The sequence below is a fragment of the Trichomycterus rosablanca genome, unplaced genomic scaffold (assembly GCF_030014385.1).
Source record: "Trichomycterus rosablanca isolate fTriRos1 unplaced genomic scaffold, fTriRos1.hap1 scaffold_275, whole genome shotgun sequence".
In the NCBI taxonomy this organism is placed as follows: Eukaryota; Metazoa; Chordata; class Actinopteri; order Siluriformes; family Trichomycteridae; genus Trichomycterus; species Trichomycterus rosablanca.
This window is the reverse complement of record NW_026947103.1, coordinates 20,641-39,371: the sequence shown is the minus strand read 5'-3', so window position 1 is coordinate 39,371 and position 18,731 is coordinate 20,641. Positions and strand designations below refer to the sequence as shown.

Here is an 18,731-nt window from a genome sequence, read left to right as displayed (position 1 = left end):
CAGTACACTGACAGTATACTATCTAAGCAATTGAGGGTTAAGGGCCTTGCTCAAGGGCCCAACAGTGGCAACCTGGCAGTGGTGGGACTTGAACCAGCAACCTTTGCATTACTAGTACAGTACCTCAACCACTAGGCCACAACTGTGTCCCAAATCGATCCCCCAAATCCCAAGATATTGGGAAAAATCCCAAGAAGTGGCAACGCTGCTTATTTAAATTACATTGTGTACGAATTAGCGTTTACTGGAGTCGACTCTTTCATACCAATGCCTAGAATTGGAGAATCGACTCTTTATAGAATCGACACCCATCCCCGCTCTTGAACATGGGGAGTTGGGCAGGCTTTACTGTAACCGGTATTAGATCAGCTTCTGTTTGATTAACGGTTGAATAGGACTGTTATACAGCGTAATAATAACGGACTGGGATTTAAACGAGCTGTGACTGTTTCACGATACTGGTTTTGGGAGAAATATAATACTGAAATATTCATTCAACAGCGTGGACATGAACTGAACGACCTCTGGGACGGAGCCGGTATTTGACAGATTTGATGCTTTTTGTCTTTAGATTCAGTCACTTTTAGCTCTTTATATGAAAGAAAAACGGCTGCATTTTAATATCGATTTTAAAATTTATATTTTTTTCTTTTTTGTGTATTTTAGTATTACATTTGCACAGCCTAGGCGACATACTAAAACAATGGACGTTTATTAACTCATTAAGCGAGCAACGGTTTAGTGTTTTTATTTGATTTAGTGCTTCCAATAGGACCATTTCTTACATTTAAATATATAAGCAGTTGGTGTTGACTTAGTGTTTTTGTACAGCGTTGTAGTTTTTACGTGGACAAAATCGTAATAATTTACATTGCTATCGTATATACTATGTTTTTACAACATTTCTAGGCGCAAAGTTCTTACACCATTTCATTCAGTCTGTAAAGAACCACTGTTTTGCTTTTTTAAATTAAAATATATACAAAATAATGCCTTATAAGGTTAAATTAAACTACAGAACATTATATTTATGTTTTCCCATTAATAAAAACACTGAAAATATTTGCCAATATTCATCAAAACAAGAGCACTGGTCTGTACCAATGTGAGTGGTTCTATGAACACAAAACTACTACAGTGTCAACAGCTCCCCCATGTGGAGAAACTTCAACCTGCTTAGCCTTTAGTGAGTTATTTACATTTACGGCATTTAGCAGACGCCTTTATCCAAAGCAAGTTACAGTATACAGTCTGAGCAATTGAGGGTTAAGGGCCAACAGCAGCAACCTTGAACCTTCTGGTTACTAGGCTACTGCTTGCCCCTAGTTATCAGGGATTGCAAAATTGTAGCATTTTCCAATTTTTTCCCTAATTTAAATTACTTAGTCAACACTATTAAACATTTTAGCATCTCAGTTACGGTTGTTAACAAGTGTTTCACATCCGATCAAACATGATAAACCGTGTATAGCCTGTAATCTGGACCTGGTCTCATTAGGTCATGATGCTTTTGCATCCAGCTACGTTATTATGAGCCCCTAATGCCAGTCACGTGTTGTGGGCGAGTCCATCCCTGCACGTCTCCACGGAGACTGATGGACAAGACAGGAATTGGGATCTGCCTGAGCCAACCTCGCGCCAGGTCAAAGGTCGGCGGAGGTGCTATGTTGGCTATGCGGGCTTCTGTCAGTCTGGACGGAGTGGAGGAAAGGGATGAAGAGCAAGAGGAAGATGGAGAGGAAGAACTGCGGGATGGAGGAATCCCATTCATTGTGAATCGAGGCGGGTTGCCAGTGAACGAGGAAACTTGGGAGCAGATGTGGCGGCACGTGGCCAGGAATCACCCAGAGGGGGAGGAAGTGGAGGGAAGGATCCGCGGAGCAACCGACCTGCCCAAGGTCCCTGTTCTTTATCTCTTCTGATTTATGTTATTTAAATTTATTATTACCTGCAGAGCCAGTCATTTACATTTACATTTTCGGCATTTAGCAGATGCCTTTATCCAAAGCGACTTACAGTACTGTGACAGTATACTGTCCAAGCAATTGAGGGTTAAGGGCCTGCTGTTGGCCGGCTGGCTTTTACACAGACATGATTGGCTATGTCTGAGGGGGTAGGGGTATTGGCAGAAGCCCTGCGATGGATTGTTTCTGCCTTGTACCCAGTTTTTCGGACTTGATGAAAGTTAACTGATCTTAGGTTTATTAATAAGAGTAATAATAACTGTTGGTAGTTGTAGTACAGAACTGCAGAACAACAACACATACTAATTCTTGTGTCACATAATTTCTGCACATGCTCATACTATGAATTTCCTGTTCTACCACATGCTCAGTTGAATTTAGATTCGGTGATTAAAGATGCAGCTGAAGTACAATGAACTCATTGTCATATTCATGGAACCTGTTAATATTATAATATGGCAAATTGTAGTTATGCAGCAAAGGACATGGTCAACAACAATTTATATATACACCGATCAGCCATCACATTAAAACCACCTCCTTGTTTCTACACTCACTGTCCATTTTATCAGCTCCACTTACCATATAGAAGCACTTTGTAGCTCTACAATTACTGAATGTAGTCCATCTGTTGCTCTGCATGCTTTGTTAGCCCCCTTTCATGCTGTTCTTCAATGGTCAGGACTCTCACAGGACCACTACAGAGTAGATATTATGTGGGTGGTGGATGATTCTCAGCACTGCAGTTACAATGACATGGTGGTGGTGGTGGTGTGTTAGTGTGTGTTGTGCTGGTATGAGTGGATAAGACACAGCAGCGCTGCTGGTGTCCTACCTAGTTGGTCCACCTTCTAGATGTAAAGTCAGAGACGATCGCTCAGCTATTGCTGCTGTTTGAGTTGGTCATCTTCCAGACCTTCATCAGTGGTCACAGGACACTGCCCACGGGGCACTGTTGACTGGTTATTTTTGGTTGGTGGACTATTCTCAGTCCAGCTGTAACTGTAAGGTGTTTAAAAACTCCATCGGCACTGCTGTGTCTTATCCACTCATACCAGCACAACGCACACTAACACACCACCACCATGTCATTGTCACTGCAGTGCTGAGAATGATCCACCACCCAAATAATACCTGCTTTGTGGTGGTCCAGGGAGAGTCCTGACCATTGAAGAACAGCATGAAAGCAGACTAAAAAGGTATGCAGAGAAACAGATGGACTACAGTCAGTAATTGTTGAACTACAAACAAGGAGGTCGTTAGTGTATGCTGTAACATTTAAGCTATACTTTATTGGTATTATGGGACCAGTATGTGTTAATAGAACATTTTCCACATCATTACAGCAGCAGGTGTTTGGGTGGAAAAATACCCAATAAATTACTCTAGGATCAACTACTGCTGGGATCCAATTCCCAGCAATGCTATCGGCCAGTTGGGTGTCTTCATACGGACAGGCAACGTCCTGAAGAGGGGGGTGGCCAGGGCCCCGCAACGGACCGGCATCTCAAACTCAATCTTTCCATGGACTATTGCCCATCAGACACTACCGACAGAAACAAAATAGTTCTGTATTTTAGGAAAGACTTCTTCTGTTGTCTGTACTTTAAAGGGCACGGCTCAGTGCACTGATGATGCACATCATGTTGTCCTTTGTTTTAGGGAATTCAGGTCTAAAAATTCAATTAAATACTTACTGCTGTTTGTTGTTATGATGATAAATGAAAATCTAAACACTAGGGCATTCTCGTAACTGAGTAACCTAATGTGGTATATTTATCAACAGCCTTGATTGATTCTGGTATCTTTACCATCCACAGAAATGTCCAAATCACATCAGTTTGATGACATGTGGTCGTAGGGCTCCACTAAGCAGTACCATTTAATTAATTTAGTCAAAGCAGTTCTGTCACTGAATGGATCTTATTGAAGGGTGTAGCGTGTGAGCTTAGCCCCATGGCTTGAGACTAAAGAGCTATGCACTCACAATAGTCATGTGATCAGTTGTCCATCCTGCTAATGAAATGTTCAAAACAAGCAACAGTTCTGTGGTAGATTTAAAGATACTGTACTATTTTATTAATGCCACTACACTGTTTTCTCCTTACACAAACTGCTTTTGGACTGGTACACTGAACATTCTCATTTTGGACAACATGTACACTTACGGCATTTAGCAGACACTTTTATCTAAAGCGACTTACAGTTGTGACAGTATACAGTCAAAGCTAAGGGCCTTGCTCAAGAGCTCAACAGTGGCAACCTCGCAGTGGTGGGGCTTGAACCAGCACTCGTCTGATTACTGGTCTACAACCCCAAATCAGAAAAAGTTAAGACAGTGTGGAAAATGCAAATAAAAGAAACAGCGTCGACTTATCTCGGCTCAGAGGCATCTAAGATGGACCATCACACAGTGGAAGCGTGTATTGTGGTCAGATGAATCAGCATTCCAGGTCTTTTTTGGACAAAATGGACGCCGTGTGCTCTGGATCAAAGACGAAAAGGACCATCCAGACTGTTATCAGCAACAAGTCCATAAGCCGGGGTCTGTCATGGTATGGGGCTGTGTCATTTACACTTCTGTGATGGCAGCATTAATGCAGAAAAGTACATTGAGATCTCAGAGCAACATGTGCTGCCTTCAAGACGTCATCTTTTCCTGGGATGTTCATGCATTTTTCAACAAGACAATGCAAAACCACATGCTACACACATTACAGAGGCATGGCTGCGGAAGAAGAGCGTACGGGTACTGGACTGGCCTGCCTGCAGTCCTGACCTGTCCCCAATAGAGAATATGTGGAGAATTTTGAATCGGAAAATGCGACAACGACGACCCCGTACTGGTGCACATCTTAAGACGTGTTTGCAGGAAGAATGAGACAAAATAAAAGCTGAAACACTAAATCACTTGGTCTCCTCTGTGCCAAAACGTCTTTTAAGTGTGGTGAAAAGGAATAGCAACATTACAAAGTGCTAAATGCTTTACTGTCCCAACTTTTTTTGGAATGTGTTGCAGACCTGAAATGCAGGAATGGCTGTTTATTATTAAATGAAATGAAGTTGACCAGACAAAACACGAAATATCTCAGGTTCATCCTGTCTGCAATCAAATAACAGTCAAAGTAAATGTAAGAAACTCTGTGTTCTTTTATTATTTGCATTTTCCATGCTGTCCCAACTTTTTCTGAAAAAAAAAAAACATGGCACTACACGTATTAAGCTACTAAAATTAATGAATTTGAAAGTATTGATGATTTAGAGCATACTGTATCTCAGTGGTTCTGTATAGGATTTGCTCAGCCTAGTGTCTTTAATTTGCCTCTTTTGTGATCTAGTTGTTCAGAATGTACCTACATTCATAAAAGATTCACTCAGTGTGTCCTCTGAAATGTACAGTGCTGAAATAATAATGATTTCATGCCATATATGGTGAACTGTCAGCTAAAAATAAAATGCAGTGTTCTCAAACAACGGGTCAGGAGGTTATGCATGCAGTCAATCTAACTCTATTTTATTTCTACTCAGTGTGTTCCAGTGTCAATCAGGTACCTTCATTTATTTATGTAATACGTCTCTATAGATCAGAAATTAGGATTCCACCACAGATTTTCCTCCAAAGAGAAGATCTGCTGTCAGACTGAAAACGATCATCCAGCTGCACTTAATACATTTGTACTACTCTGTTGATGGGATGCTTTCTTTTCTCAACCCCACAGATCCCATTACCTACTGTGCCTACATACCAGCCAAGCACCAGTGTTCCTCATCGCTTGGAAGCCATACAGAAATACATCAGGGACTTGCAGTATCCTTTAAAGCATTTGATGCCTGAAATCTGATGCTGTTTTTATATAGACCTTATGGGACTAGTAACCATGGACATGGAAATAAACATAAACCCGCACAGCTAGTTCATGTCTAGCTTAGCCAGTAGCGCAAATGTTTATTTACTGCCAGCAACGGCCTTCACACTTTGGTTGGATGCGTTTTTGCTTTTCTCAGTAGATAAAGGAGATGCAGTACAGATGTGGAATATAGGAAATAAGCCAGAGAGATATAAAGCAGAACGGTAGACTTTGCGGCTATGAGATATTCAACAATGCTCAAACCAATTGAATAAACTTTGTACAACTCTTTATGGGCCGTGTGTTTTATCTCCAAAATTTGGACCAAAATGTATGACCTTTTTAGTGTCAACAATATACTGTAAGTACTAAGAGGATTTCTGGGTGTCAAGCGGGTTCAGTGGTAAAAGGCTCCAGCCCACCACTGCTAACTTCCCAAGCTCCTAAACCCCTTCTATCTATCAGTCAGCTGGGTGCCTATACAGACATGATTTGCTTAGGGCAGGTGAAAAAAAAGTGGTTGGTTATTACACACGTCAGTCTGCAACAGTGGAGGAATTCCAACTGGGTAATTAGATACGACTAGAATGGGAGAAAAATGGGAGTGAATGGAATTTTCTAAAACAGGATTACTATAATATATCAAATGTTTATTTATTACATTTATTATTATAAATGTTCCTTTTATGTCATGTTAATTTATGTAGTTATGGTTCAGTCTAATGTCATTTAAAAAATCAGACAAACCTCATGTCTCTTCGGTAATTATTAATTACTTAACAGTTTTGAACAGGTACAATCACACTGGAACGCAGTTTTTCGAAATCAAGAAGAGCCGACCTCTTACAGCGTAAGTGTCCTGTTTTGAACCATATCTCATTAGCATCCTAACTGGTTATTTCCTTGCTTTTCCTAAGCTTGTGATACTTCTATATTTAAGCAACAGTCTTGTTCCTCTTTCTGGTTCTAGCATACAGAGGAACAGAAACAGGAAGCAGCTGATGATGTTTATGGGTTGGAACATGACATGGCATTAATATTATCAGCTGTAGGAAATTAGATTTTAGCATCACACTACACCAGTGCTACTGGAGGAAGTGGGGATGGGTTTAGTTCATTTTTACATTGCAGCAACCCTTAATGTATTCTGTACAGTTGGCAAAAAAACAGCCTGCCTATGGTTTTTAAAATTTTTATCACTCTTTTTTCCCAGCTGCTCCCGTATTTATGGGTTGCCACAGTGGATCATTCTGGTTTCCATACCTGATTTGGCACAGTTTTTATTTTAGATGTCTTTCCTGACGCAACCCTTCTTATTACTTTTATCCAGACCTGGGACCGTCACTGACAGCGCACCACACAATGTCTAGGCTGTTCTCCCACATACCCACCTTAGACATAACTTTGCATTAAAAACATATGTACATTTACTTAATTCGTACATTATATTGTTCATTTATTTTCATTTTTATTCTTTACCACTGCTTTATCCTGGTCAGTCGTGGTGGGTCTGGTTTCCCCACTATCACTGGGCCAATGCAGTAATACGGTGCCTCAGACACCACCCACCCCCAGACATAACCAAACGTGTCTGTGTAGACACCCAACCAGTTGATAGCACTGTTGATATTTGGCATCTTAAAAACAAAACAGACTAAAAAAGCATATGTACATACAATTTAATATTATCTTGTGTATTTTCAGGGCTTATTAGATATTTAGCAATTACTTTTAACTAATAACTAATATTGATGACATTATTTCTTGTGTTATTGGGTTATTTTTTAAAAATTTCCATCTAAGTAAATGGGTCTGTTCAGGCTTGAGGGAAGCTGTCGGGAGTAGGCCTTTTTGTAGTCATTCAAGTCGGTTGCGAAAGGTGGAGTGTGTTCCCAGCTTTAGACTGCTTCACCTCAAATAAAATATTAATAAAATATTGATGATGTATTAATTATTAGGAAGTTATTAATTAAAGTCACACTACAACAACGGGGCTACATAGTCACAGTGTGTGCTTGACTGACCTGCCTGCAGTCCAGATGTCTTCTATTGAAAATGCATGGTGCATCATGAAGAGGAGAATCATACAGCAGTGGCCACGGACTGTTGAGCAGCTGTAGTCTCGTGTCAATCAAGAATGGAGGAAAAAACTGTGACAATTAGTGTCCTAAGTTTCCAAACCATTCAAAAGAATTATTAATAGGAGAGGTTATGGAACACAGTTCTAAATATGCCTCTGTCTATACTTTTTTTAGAGTGTGTTGCAGGAATCACATTCTGAATGTGTTTATATCTACAAAATACAACAAAGTTGATCAGTGAAAACACTGGACATTTTTTCTTTCTATTTTTGTCAGTTAAATAAAGATTTAAGTGAATTATTCTTTATTCTTATTCTTTTTAGTGCAATTTATTAAATGTCCTTTTCTTAATATAGGTTTTGTATTTTTTTTTTTTTTCCCTACAGGTTAATGGACATAGCTAAGGAAATGACCAGAGAATGTCTACCAATCAAATGTCTGGAGGCTGTGATCCTCGGAATGTATCCGACCATGCTGAGTTTACTGTACACTTTCTTAAGTCAGACTTTTCAAAGTGTAAAGTAACAGTTTATAGTTTATAGACTGAAACCTTTAAAATGATGGTGCTTGTGTGACCCCTGCTGACCTTCTCCATACTCTATACGTCTCTCTGTGAGGGTCTGTTGCTGGCAGGTGAAAAGAAGCGGCCAGCAAAATACATGTTGAAGGGGGCATGTGTTATCTGCAGCTCTACTTGGTCAGAATGGGGGTGGCAAATGTCAGACTGCAATTGTGAATTATAAGCAACTTATTTAGAAAAAAGAGGGATAATGTGGAAAAATGCATGATGAGATTTGGTTTGTTAATAATAAAATGTGTTAAAGCTCTTGGAGAGCTTCAGCTGGTCAGGTGTTTCTGGCTAGACCATGTGACCATGTTTTTTCATTCAATCAAGTTGGCAATATACTTTCAAAGAAGTATGTAAGAGCCAAGAAGCAAAAGTTAAAGCTTTAACAGTTAATCAAAACAGTAGAGTGTCTTGCTGTCTCGTAAAGGTGGGGTGAATAGTAGTTATTACAGGGCACCAGGGCAGTTGTAGCCTAGTGGTTAAGGTACAAGACTGGTAATCAAAATGTCACTGGTTCAAGCCTCACCACTGCTAGGTTGTCACTGTTGGGCCCTAGAGCAAAGCCCTTAACCCCCAATTGCTTAGACAATGCACTGTCCCAGTACTGTAAGTGTCTGCTAAATGCCAAAAAAAGCTTAGAGCACTCAGGTGGCGCAGAAGTAAAATATGCTGGCCCCTTATCATTGACAACCGGAGAACATTGGTGCTATCAGCTGGTTGGGCTTCTACACAGACATGGCTATGTCTCAGAGGCTGAACAGCCTAGCCATTGGAAGGTGCACTTATCAGTGTGCTCAAAGTGCTGGTCCCAAGCCCGGATAAAAAATAAGGAAAGGGATCAGGAAGGGCATCTGGCTTAAAAACAGGTATGCAGATTAAAATGATCTGCTTTACAGGGTAACTGCACACATACTAATTGCACCAATATGAACTCTATAAATAGTCTATGTATAGTTGCAAGGTAAAGTGTTTTGAAGAGCTGCTAACCAGCACACACACTTTCCTTAACCTCGTTCACACTTTAGTTACCTCACTAACAGCATGCCGTCAGTGGAACGCTTCCCCATCAGCTTTAAAACTTACTTCTCAGGGAACCACTTCCGCCACATCGTGTTGGGGATCCACAGCGGCGGGCGCTTCGGGGCCCTCGGGATCAGTCGGCGTGAGGATCTGATGTACAAGCCGCTGGAGTACCGCACGCTGGCGGACCTGCTGCAGGAGTTCCAGACTGCCTATCAGGGCTACTGGCACACGCTTCGCAAGGTGAAGATCGGCCAGTATGTGTCACATGACCCTCACAGTGTGGAGCAGATTGAATGGAAGCACTCGGTGTTGGATGTTGACAAGCTTTCCAAAGAGGAGCTGAAGAAGGAGCTCGAGAGGCATACACGCGACATGAGACTGAATGTGAGTAACAAGATAATGACATGATATCAAGGATTTAATGGAAGATTATACATCACTGGTCAAAACTTTAATAATGTAATACCATTTAATGATTATTTATACTGTAGGCAGCCTAGTGGTTAAGGTACTGGATTAGTAATCGAAAGGTTGCTGGTTTAAGCCCCACTACTGTCAGGCTGCCACTATTGGGTCCTTGAGCAAGGTCATTAACCCTCACTTGCTTATACAATATAATGTCACAGTACTGTAAGTCGCTTTGGATAAAAGCGTCTGCTAAATGCCGAAAATGTAAATTTAGACAGAATGTACAACTCTTAAGTTCAAAGCATTAAGATCCCACAGAAATTAAGGCAGGTCTAACTTGAAGGCCATAACAGTTTAGCCTATAAATCGTGTGCAAGTCTCATGTGTAAAACTGCTAGATTTTGTGGCAAATATATGTGGACACCCAACCTTTACATTTATAACAATAGGCATTATAACAAAAGTAGATTCACAACTTTACCAGTTATAACAGTTTTTTCTTAAACAAATCTTCCAATACATTTTGGAAAATGTGTAAGAATTAGCTTTTTAGCCCCAGGAACATTCTATGTTTGGGCATTGATGTTGGGTAATGAGGGCCACATATAGCTTATGTTCTAGTTATATTGATTTCATTTATTAGGATTTTAACTTCATGTTTTACACTAAGGTTACAATCATGTTTTGGTTACAATCGTGACAGGACTGGTAATTACTGGTTACACAAGATTCATCAGTTCAAGTCAAACACAGTCATGGCAATTTTGTATCATCAGTTCACCTCACTTGAATGTCTTTGGACTGTGGGAGGAAACCCACACAGACATGGGAAGAACATGCAAACCACACAGAAAGGACCCATACCACTCCCCCTAGGAATCAAACCCAGGACCTTCTTGCTGTGAGCCCACTGTGCCACCCCTGGTGTTCTAGTTCATCCCACATGTGTTGAACAGGGTTGTAGTCAGAGCTCTGTTCAGGGCTGCCTCATCAAACAGGGCTAATTCTTTTTTTATGACCATGCATGAATCAGTTTTATGAAGCTGAACGTAAAGAAGCCCAAACCCAGACTTGTTTCAGGTTCTATTAAACTATACAGTAAACACTATGGCCTAATTGCAGGGTTAGCTGCCATAGCATCCACAGGGCAAGGAGTTGCCCATTAGACTGCCAGGTTCTGAGGAGGGTTTTGTACCTCAAAAGAAAGCATTTTTAGATCTCCAGGGTCCAATAGCGATGTGCCATACAATATATCAGTTGTCACACATAGCTGTGCATGTTAATCTTAGGTTTGTGTGCAGCTATTCAGCCCCATAAACCCAAACCAAGGCTTTTGAAGCTTTTGCTGATCGGTTCTTTAGAGGACAGATCCATGGACTGTTTGAATTTGAGTAATCATAAGTTTGCCAGTTCAAGCCCCTAAGCTGCCAAGTTGCCACTGTTGGGCCCCTGAGCAAGGCCCTTAACCAACAATTGCTTTAATTGTTTTCAGTCATAATTGTAAGTTGCTGTGGATAAAGAAGTCTGCTAAATACTGCAAGTATGAATTTACTGTATTACCATAACTGTGGAGCTTAACATTAAAACTTGACTTTAAATCCACTCAAAAATTTCTCTAAAAAATTGTCTTAAATTCACGTCCTTTTAGGAAATACAATCAGCTTTAGAATTATTGGCACTTAAATATGAGTAAAACAGTAAGTTTATCTGTGTAGTTATTTAGCTTAATTGCTCTAAAAAAAATCAAACCCCTACTTAAAGCAAGTTTGTGGAAAAAAAAAACAGTTTAGCTTTACTGCATTTTGTACTTTGTACAATTTCACTATGCCGATCTATCTGCTACTGAGAGCCTTCTTAATACATAATCAACTCACTCTTCAGTTCACCCTGCAGGTTTTTATTAAAGGGGATGTAGGGGCCTGGCATGGCCATGGCAGAAGCTAGATTTACTGCTCATCTAAACATTTCAGATTATTATCCAGCTGAAAGATTGGGGCATAACACAGTTTTAGTTTCTTGGCAGAGAAGCTGGTACTTTATGAAGTTCATGATGCTACAGTATGTATAATACTTTTCCAGGGGCTTTGGAAAATAACAGAACTGGAATGGGGATAAAGTTCACTTCTGAAATACCACCCTAACAAAGGATTATAGGGATTTTAGGAATTATAACTATTATTATTGTTCTTGCCAGATTTATGAAGATCAACACACCTTTGTCTTCATTCTTATTTGTATTCTTTAAAATGTTCCTATGTCGAGAGGCTGACTAATGAATACTGGCATCTGTGTTACTTCATATTTATATTCTGGTAAAACAGGAAGAGTCATAGATGACTGCTTAAGAGCTTCCATATGATTTTCAAAAATAATGCTCACTTAAAAAATTAATGACATTTTATTTAGGTTTCTTTTTTCTTTTTAAATTAGAGATTGGAACGTCATAAAATTTTAAGTGTGAGATTAAGTTAAATAACCTCAGTAAGCATAAAAAAATTATCATCATTTTCATCAACCGCTGTACCCATCAGGGTTGCAAGGCAGGAATACCCTGGACAAAGTGCTAATACACCCCAGGGCTTCATCCACCCCCACTTTCAAACATAGCATTTATGTCTGTGAAGATGCCCGGCCAGTCGAGAACACTGCCAAGATTGGAACTCAGATCTCAACACTGGTGGGCTAACGTAATAGACCGCGGCACCACCCGAGCACCTAGAATTGTACAGTGTTTTGGATAAAAGTGTCTGCTACATAGCATAAATGTAGATTATGTTTGAATGTCAACATGGCATACTACTGAATAGACTGGACATAGCAAGCGACTGTAGCAATAGTTTGCCAACAGTAAATGATCTAAACGACTAAGAAGGAATGTTGTGTAATCTTACCAGTTGACTTAAATGCGAGCTGACATCATGCGCTTTATGCACTCATCATTTCACAGCATCATTTCCTGTTAACCATCACTCTTAAGTAGCACTGGCAAGAAATTTTGCATCACACCTGACTGGTACCATCACAGACAGGTCAATTTATAAGGAATGGCATCTCACTGAATAAACACATTTCCATTAGAGACAGAGGGGTTGTAATTTTAGCTCGTCCACTGATGCCTCCTTAAGCACATTCCTGTGCTCAGACCCCAGGCTGTAAACTGTGTATGACTAAGCCTGCATACCAAAGCCCTTCCTCAGCATTAGTGTGTATAAGTGTTGAAGAGGTATCAAGTGTACACAGTAATGACTACCTCCATTATACAGCCCAGACCTCTAAGTGTTCATACAGGCCCTTTTAGCATGTCATCTGACCTCTACATTTGCTAATTATCTTCATAAGAGCTCATTACTCAGTTTACAAAGTAGTCTTACCACTGTGCCACCCTTATACTCACTCTATCGACATGAACCTAAATCATTCCCAATCAGCATATTTTCATGAATGTTATTATACCCACGAACCACCCCACTTGGGGATCGAACCCAGGACCTTCTTGCTGTGAGGTGACTGTGCTACCCACTGAGCCACCGTGTCGCCCCGCACTGGCAGGTAATGAGAAGCGGCCACATGTTGGAGACGTGTGTGGTGATCTGGCTCTCCTTGATTGAATTGTGATTGTTAATTCACTCCCGCTTGACAACCCCGACAACTGGTGGATAAAAGAGGAAAATTCAAGGAAAAAAACTAATAGATACATTTAAAAGCCAAACTTCCAGTTTCCAATTTTAACACATTACTTCACTGAACATTATTGAACAATAAATAATGGGTTCTGAATGTATTGTAGATTGGCAAACCGGTTTCACCTAGCAAGGACAGAAGGAAAGATACAGGATCTCCTCTACGTAACCCCGGAAGCCCCATGCGTAGGAACAGCCGGAATGAAAGAAGGTATTATTGCTCTCTACATGCATCTCTGTGCTGTGTCTTTTTGCTTTTTGGTAGGTCTGTAGTATAGTCAAGATACAGTACATGCAGTTTCTTTCAACATATTTTGCCTTCAGAACCCTGTTTGGCTAGTTGTTTTTTTCTCATTAACAATTGAGGAGTTATTCACATTATTATAGCAACCATTGCAAAACTATATTAGCATCAAACTTACCTAATAACACAATTATTGTAATGGAACGTTTAGCTGGTTCACTGTATCAAAAGCAAAAGCATGTTTCACCAAGGCTAGGGGTTGAAAAATAGTCCACATGAATATTTGTCAAGAGAATTATATGTTTTTCATTTGAACTTAAAATTGTTAACTTATTAAAATTGCTTGCATTGGGCACTCAGGTGGCACAGCAGCATATACCGCTAGCTCACCAGCGCTGGGATTCAAATCAGGTCAGCTGGGTGCCCCTTAGCAGGCACAGTTGGCTTCTAGTCTGATGGGTGGGAAATGACCACTGTGTAAGGACCTTGGTTGCCCAGGGTGCCTGTACAGAAGTGGAGAAGTGCAGAGATCGATGTGTGCACGAAACCGACCTCACACGTGAATTTATCAAAGTACGGGAGAATAAGAAGAGACAGGTGGACTGCGCACACGTTGGAGGGAGTGTGTGTTAGGCGAATATACACCCTACTCTGACACTGTCTGGGTCCCCAGCAACGGATTGGCTACGCTAAATTGTAATGACTACCTCCATTATACAGCCCAGACCTCTAAGTGTTCATACAGGCCCTTTTAGCATGTCATCTGACCTCTACATTTGCTAATTATCTTCATAAGAGCTCATTACTCAGTTTACAAAGTAGTCTTACCACTGTGCCACCCTTATACTCACTCTATCGACATGAACCTAAATCATTCCCAATCAGCATATTTTCATGAATGTTATTATAGACTATATGGCCAAAAGTAAGTTAATAACTCTCCTAATTGTTCATTGTGATACAATGTCAAACACAGTCATGGACAATTTTGTGTATCCAATTAACCTGACTGTATGTCTTTGGACTGTGGGAGGAAACCGGAGCTCCCGGAGGAAACCCACGCAGACATGGGGAGAACATGCAAACTCCACACATAAAGCACATCCAACGGATTGGCTACACTAAATTGGGAGAAGGGGGGGGGGGGGGGGTGGATGCATTTAAAATGCTTGCATTCATAATAATTCTGTTTACTTGTATATTTTCATTCAAACATCGCCATAATACCTTGTTGAGGGGGTTGAATGTTTTCAACTGCAACTGCATATCACAAACTTAACAGTCCAGCCAAGTTATTTATAGAAGCCTCCAATTCTAACCATAATATTACATATTACACTCTTAAACTGTTGTGTTTAATTTTTAATAAATATTTTCTTTCTTTACAGGCCATCTGGTGACAAGAAGCCTATGGATGCGAAACCCCCAGCTGATATGAACGGTTACCAGATTAGAGTGTGAGCAGAACTCTACTGCCGCTGAACAATACAATTCACACCAAACAACCAGCTACACCATAATGCTTAGTTGAAGTGATGCGGAACAGAAACGTCTCGATTGTCTTTCCGTTTTTAAAATATTACATGTGAACTGTTTTAACGGTGATGTACAGTATGTACCTGTGAGCAAACCAGATGCCATGCCACTTTTAACGACTCACATAAGGAGACCACTTTTGTAGACACCCAGCTGCACATGTGCACTAAGTGACTTGTAAATATGACAGTGTGTGTGTGTGTGTACTAACCTGAATTTTTCTGTTGTACTTTATAAAACACTTATCAGGTGCCTTTTATTTAATAAGCTACCTATTTGTTAGCATGGCTTGAGGAGACTGACTTGTCACTCCTATGTCCACGTCCTCCCAGCTCAAAAAAAAAAAAAAAAAAGACAGACAACCCTTATAAACACAAGGTTATGTTTTGGTTGGATGTCGAAGTGGCAATGTAGTGTCAGCAGCCAACTCCTTTAAACAGCTTCAGTCCAAGCTCTAACACTTGAATGACCTTTTTTTAATTAATGACAGACATGCATAACCGTACATGGCTAAAAGTATGTGGACTTATTCAAAAACCATGTGTTTTCACTTTGACCTAGTTAGTGCAGGCCAGCAAAGATATTCCACACCAAAACCGTTGCCAAAAGTCTCTGGAATGTCTCTGTATGATTTAGCAAAGCATGAAGCTTTTATTGATATGAACTTTAAGGACATTAAAGACCATTACTCATCATCTACTCCTCACATCGGCCTTAAATCATCTACATGATGGTAACACCAACTCAATCACAACTCATGTTTTTACTAATCCAGAGTTTAATGGTAGTGTGTTTTACACTCACTCTCACTTTTTTTTTTTTAATTTTTACCCCTTTTTCTCCCCTTTTTAGCGCATCCAATTGTTCAATTAGCATCGTGCTTCCTCTCTGTCTATGCCGAACCCTGCCCTGACGGAGGTGAAGCTAACCCGTATCCCCTCCGAAACACGAGCAGCAGCCAGATGCATCTTTGCCACCCACACATTGACGAGTTTGGCGCCAACTAGCGTTGCATGCGGAGAGACACACCCTAAGGGCACCCCCTCCCATCTCTGTGTAAGCGCCTCCAATCAGCCGGCAGAGAACGCAATCGCATTCTGACAGAGAGAGACCCACATCCGGTTCTTTGTCCCACCCCCCACATGAGCAACCGGCCAATCGTTGCTCATATAGCCACTCAGCTTCGAACCGGTAAAGCAAGGCTGGATTCGATACGATGCTTCTCAGAATCCAGCCCTGGTTGCAGCGCGTTTCTTTTTACCGCTGCGCCACCTGAGCGGCTCTCACTCACTTTCTTAACCGCTTATCCGATCATGGTGGGGGGTGGTGCTGGAGCCTATCCCAGCTTTTCAATGGGCGCAAGGCAAAAGTAACACCCTGGATGGGGCGCCAGTCCAGACCCACATACACACACCCATTTACCTATAGGGCAATTTAGTGTCTCCAATTAACCTGACTGCATGTTTTCGGACTGTGGGACGAAACAGGAGCTCCTGGAGGAAATCCACGCAGACACGGGAAGAACATGCAAACTACACACAGAAAGGACCTGGACCGCCCCGTCTGGGGATCGAACCCAGGACTTTCTTGCTGTGAGGCGACAGTTCTACCCACCGAGCCACTGTGCAGCTGTGTTTTACACAATTTTTGGCCACAGAAGCTTACAATGATGTTTCTGCTTCAGAATGGCTTCTAGAGGCAGGTTAGTGTGTTATGAAAAATCAGCACGCTCTCAGAGGCCTCATTTTTTGAGCTTGTGTGGCTGTTCTTGCTCATAAATATTTTCTCTTATAACAGCATATACAGTGTATCACAAAAGTGAGTACACCCCTCACATTTCTGCAGATATTTAAGTATATCTTTTCATGGGACAACACTGACAAAATGACACTTTGACACAATGAAAAGTAGTCTGTGTGCAGCTTATATAACAGTGTAAATTTATTCTTCCCTCAAAATAACTCAATATACAGCCATTAATGTCTAAACCACCGGCAACAAAAGTGAGTACACCCCTTAGTGAAAGTTCCTGAAGTGTCAATATTTTGTGTGGCCACCAATATTTCCCAGAACTGCCTTAACTCTCCTGGGCATGGAGTTTACCAGAGCTTCACAGGTTGCCACTGGAATGCTTTTCCACTCCTCCATGACGACATCACGGAGCTGGCGGATATTCGAGACTTTGTGCTCCTCCACCTTCCGCTTGAAGATGCCCCAAAGATGTTCTATTGGGTTTAGGTCTGGAGACATGCTTGGCCAGTCCATCACCTTTAGCCTCAGCCTCTTCAATAAAGCAGTGGTCGTCTTAGAGGTGTGTTTGGGGTCATTATCATGCTGGAACACTGCCCTGCGACCCAGTTTCCGGAGGGAGGGGATCATGCTCTGCTTCAGTATTTAACAGTACATATTGGAGTTCATGTGTCCCTCAATGAAATGTAACTCCCCAACACCTGCTGCACTCATGCAGCCCCAGACCATGGCATTCCCACCACCATGCTTGACTGTAGGCATGACACACTTATCTTTGTACTCCTCACCTGATTGCCGCCACACATGCTTGAGACCATCTGAACCAAACAAATTAATCTTGGTCTCATCAGACAATAGGACATGGTTCCAGTAATCCATGTCCTTTGTTGACATGTCTTCAGCAAACTGTTTGCGGGCTTTCTTGTGTAGAGGCTTCCTTCTGGGGTGACAGCCATGCAGACCAATTTGATGTAGTGTGCGGCGTATGGTCTGAGCACTGACAGGCTGACCCCCCACCTTTTCAATCTCTGCAGCAATGCTGACAGCACTCCTGCGCCTATCTTTCAAAGACAGCAGTTGGATGTGACGCTGAGCACGTGCACTCAGCTTCTTTGGACGACCAACGCGAGGTCTGTTCTGAGTGGACCCTGCTCTTTTAAAACGCTGGATGATCTTGGCCACTGTGCTGCAGCTCAGTTTCAGGGTGTTGGCAATCTTCTTGTAGCCTTGGCCATCTTCATGGAGCGCAACAATTCGTCTTTTAAGATCCTCAGAGAGTTCTTTGCCATGAGGTGCCATGTTGGAACTTTCAGTGACCAGTATGAGAGAGTGTGAGAGCTGTACTACTAAATTGAACACACCTGCTTCCTATGCACACCTGAGACCTAGTAACACTAACAAGTCACATGACATTTTGGAGGGAAAATGACAAGCAGTGCTCAATTTGGACATTTAGGGGTGTAGTCTCTTAGGGGTGTACTCACTTTTGTTGCCGGTGGTTTAGACATTAATGGCTGTATATTGAGTTATTTTGAGGGAAGAATAAATTTACACTGTTATATAAGCTGCACACAGACTACTTTTCATTGTGTCAAAGTGTCATTTTGTCAGTGTTGTCCCATGAAAAGAT

At 41.3% G+C, this 18,731-nt stretch overlaps 1 protein-coding gene across 1 annotated transcript; it reads left to right on the top strand.

Moving 5' to 3' along the window:
* The first annotated feature begins 1,027 nt into the window (after nt 1-1,027).
* On the top strand, nt 1,028-16,047 carry LOC134307482 (tubulinyl-Tyr carboxypeptidase 1-like). The gene is made up of 7 exons (XM_062990472.1): nt 1,028-1,898; nt 5,684-5,772; nt 6,606-6,662; nt 8,280-8,354; nt 9,487-9,868; nt 13,680-13,783; nt 15,205-16,047. Exons 1-7 carry the CDS (start codon nt 1,542-1,544, stop codon nt 15,275-15,277), a joined length of 1,137 nt encoding a protein of 378 aa, XP_062846542.1. The 5' UTR covers nt 1,028-1,541; the 3' UTR covers nt 15,278-16,047.
* Nucleotides 16,048-18,731: the final 2,684 nt, after the last annotated feature.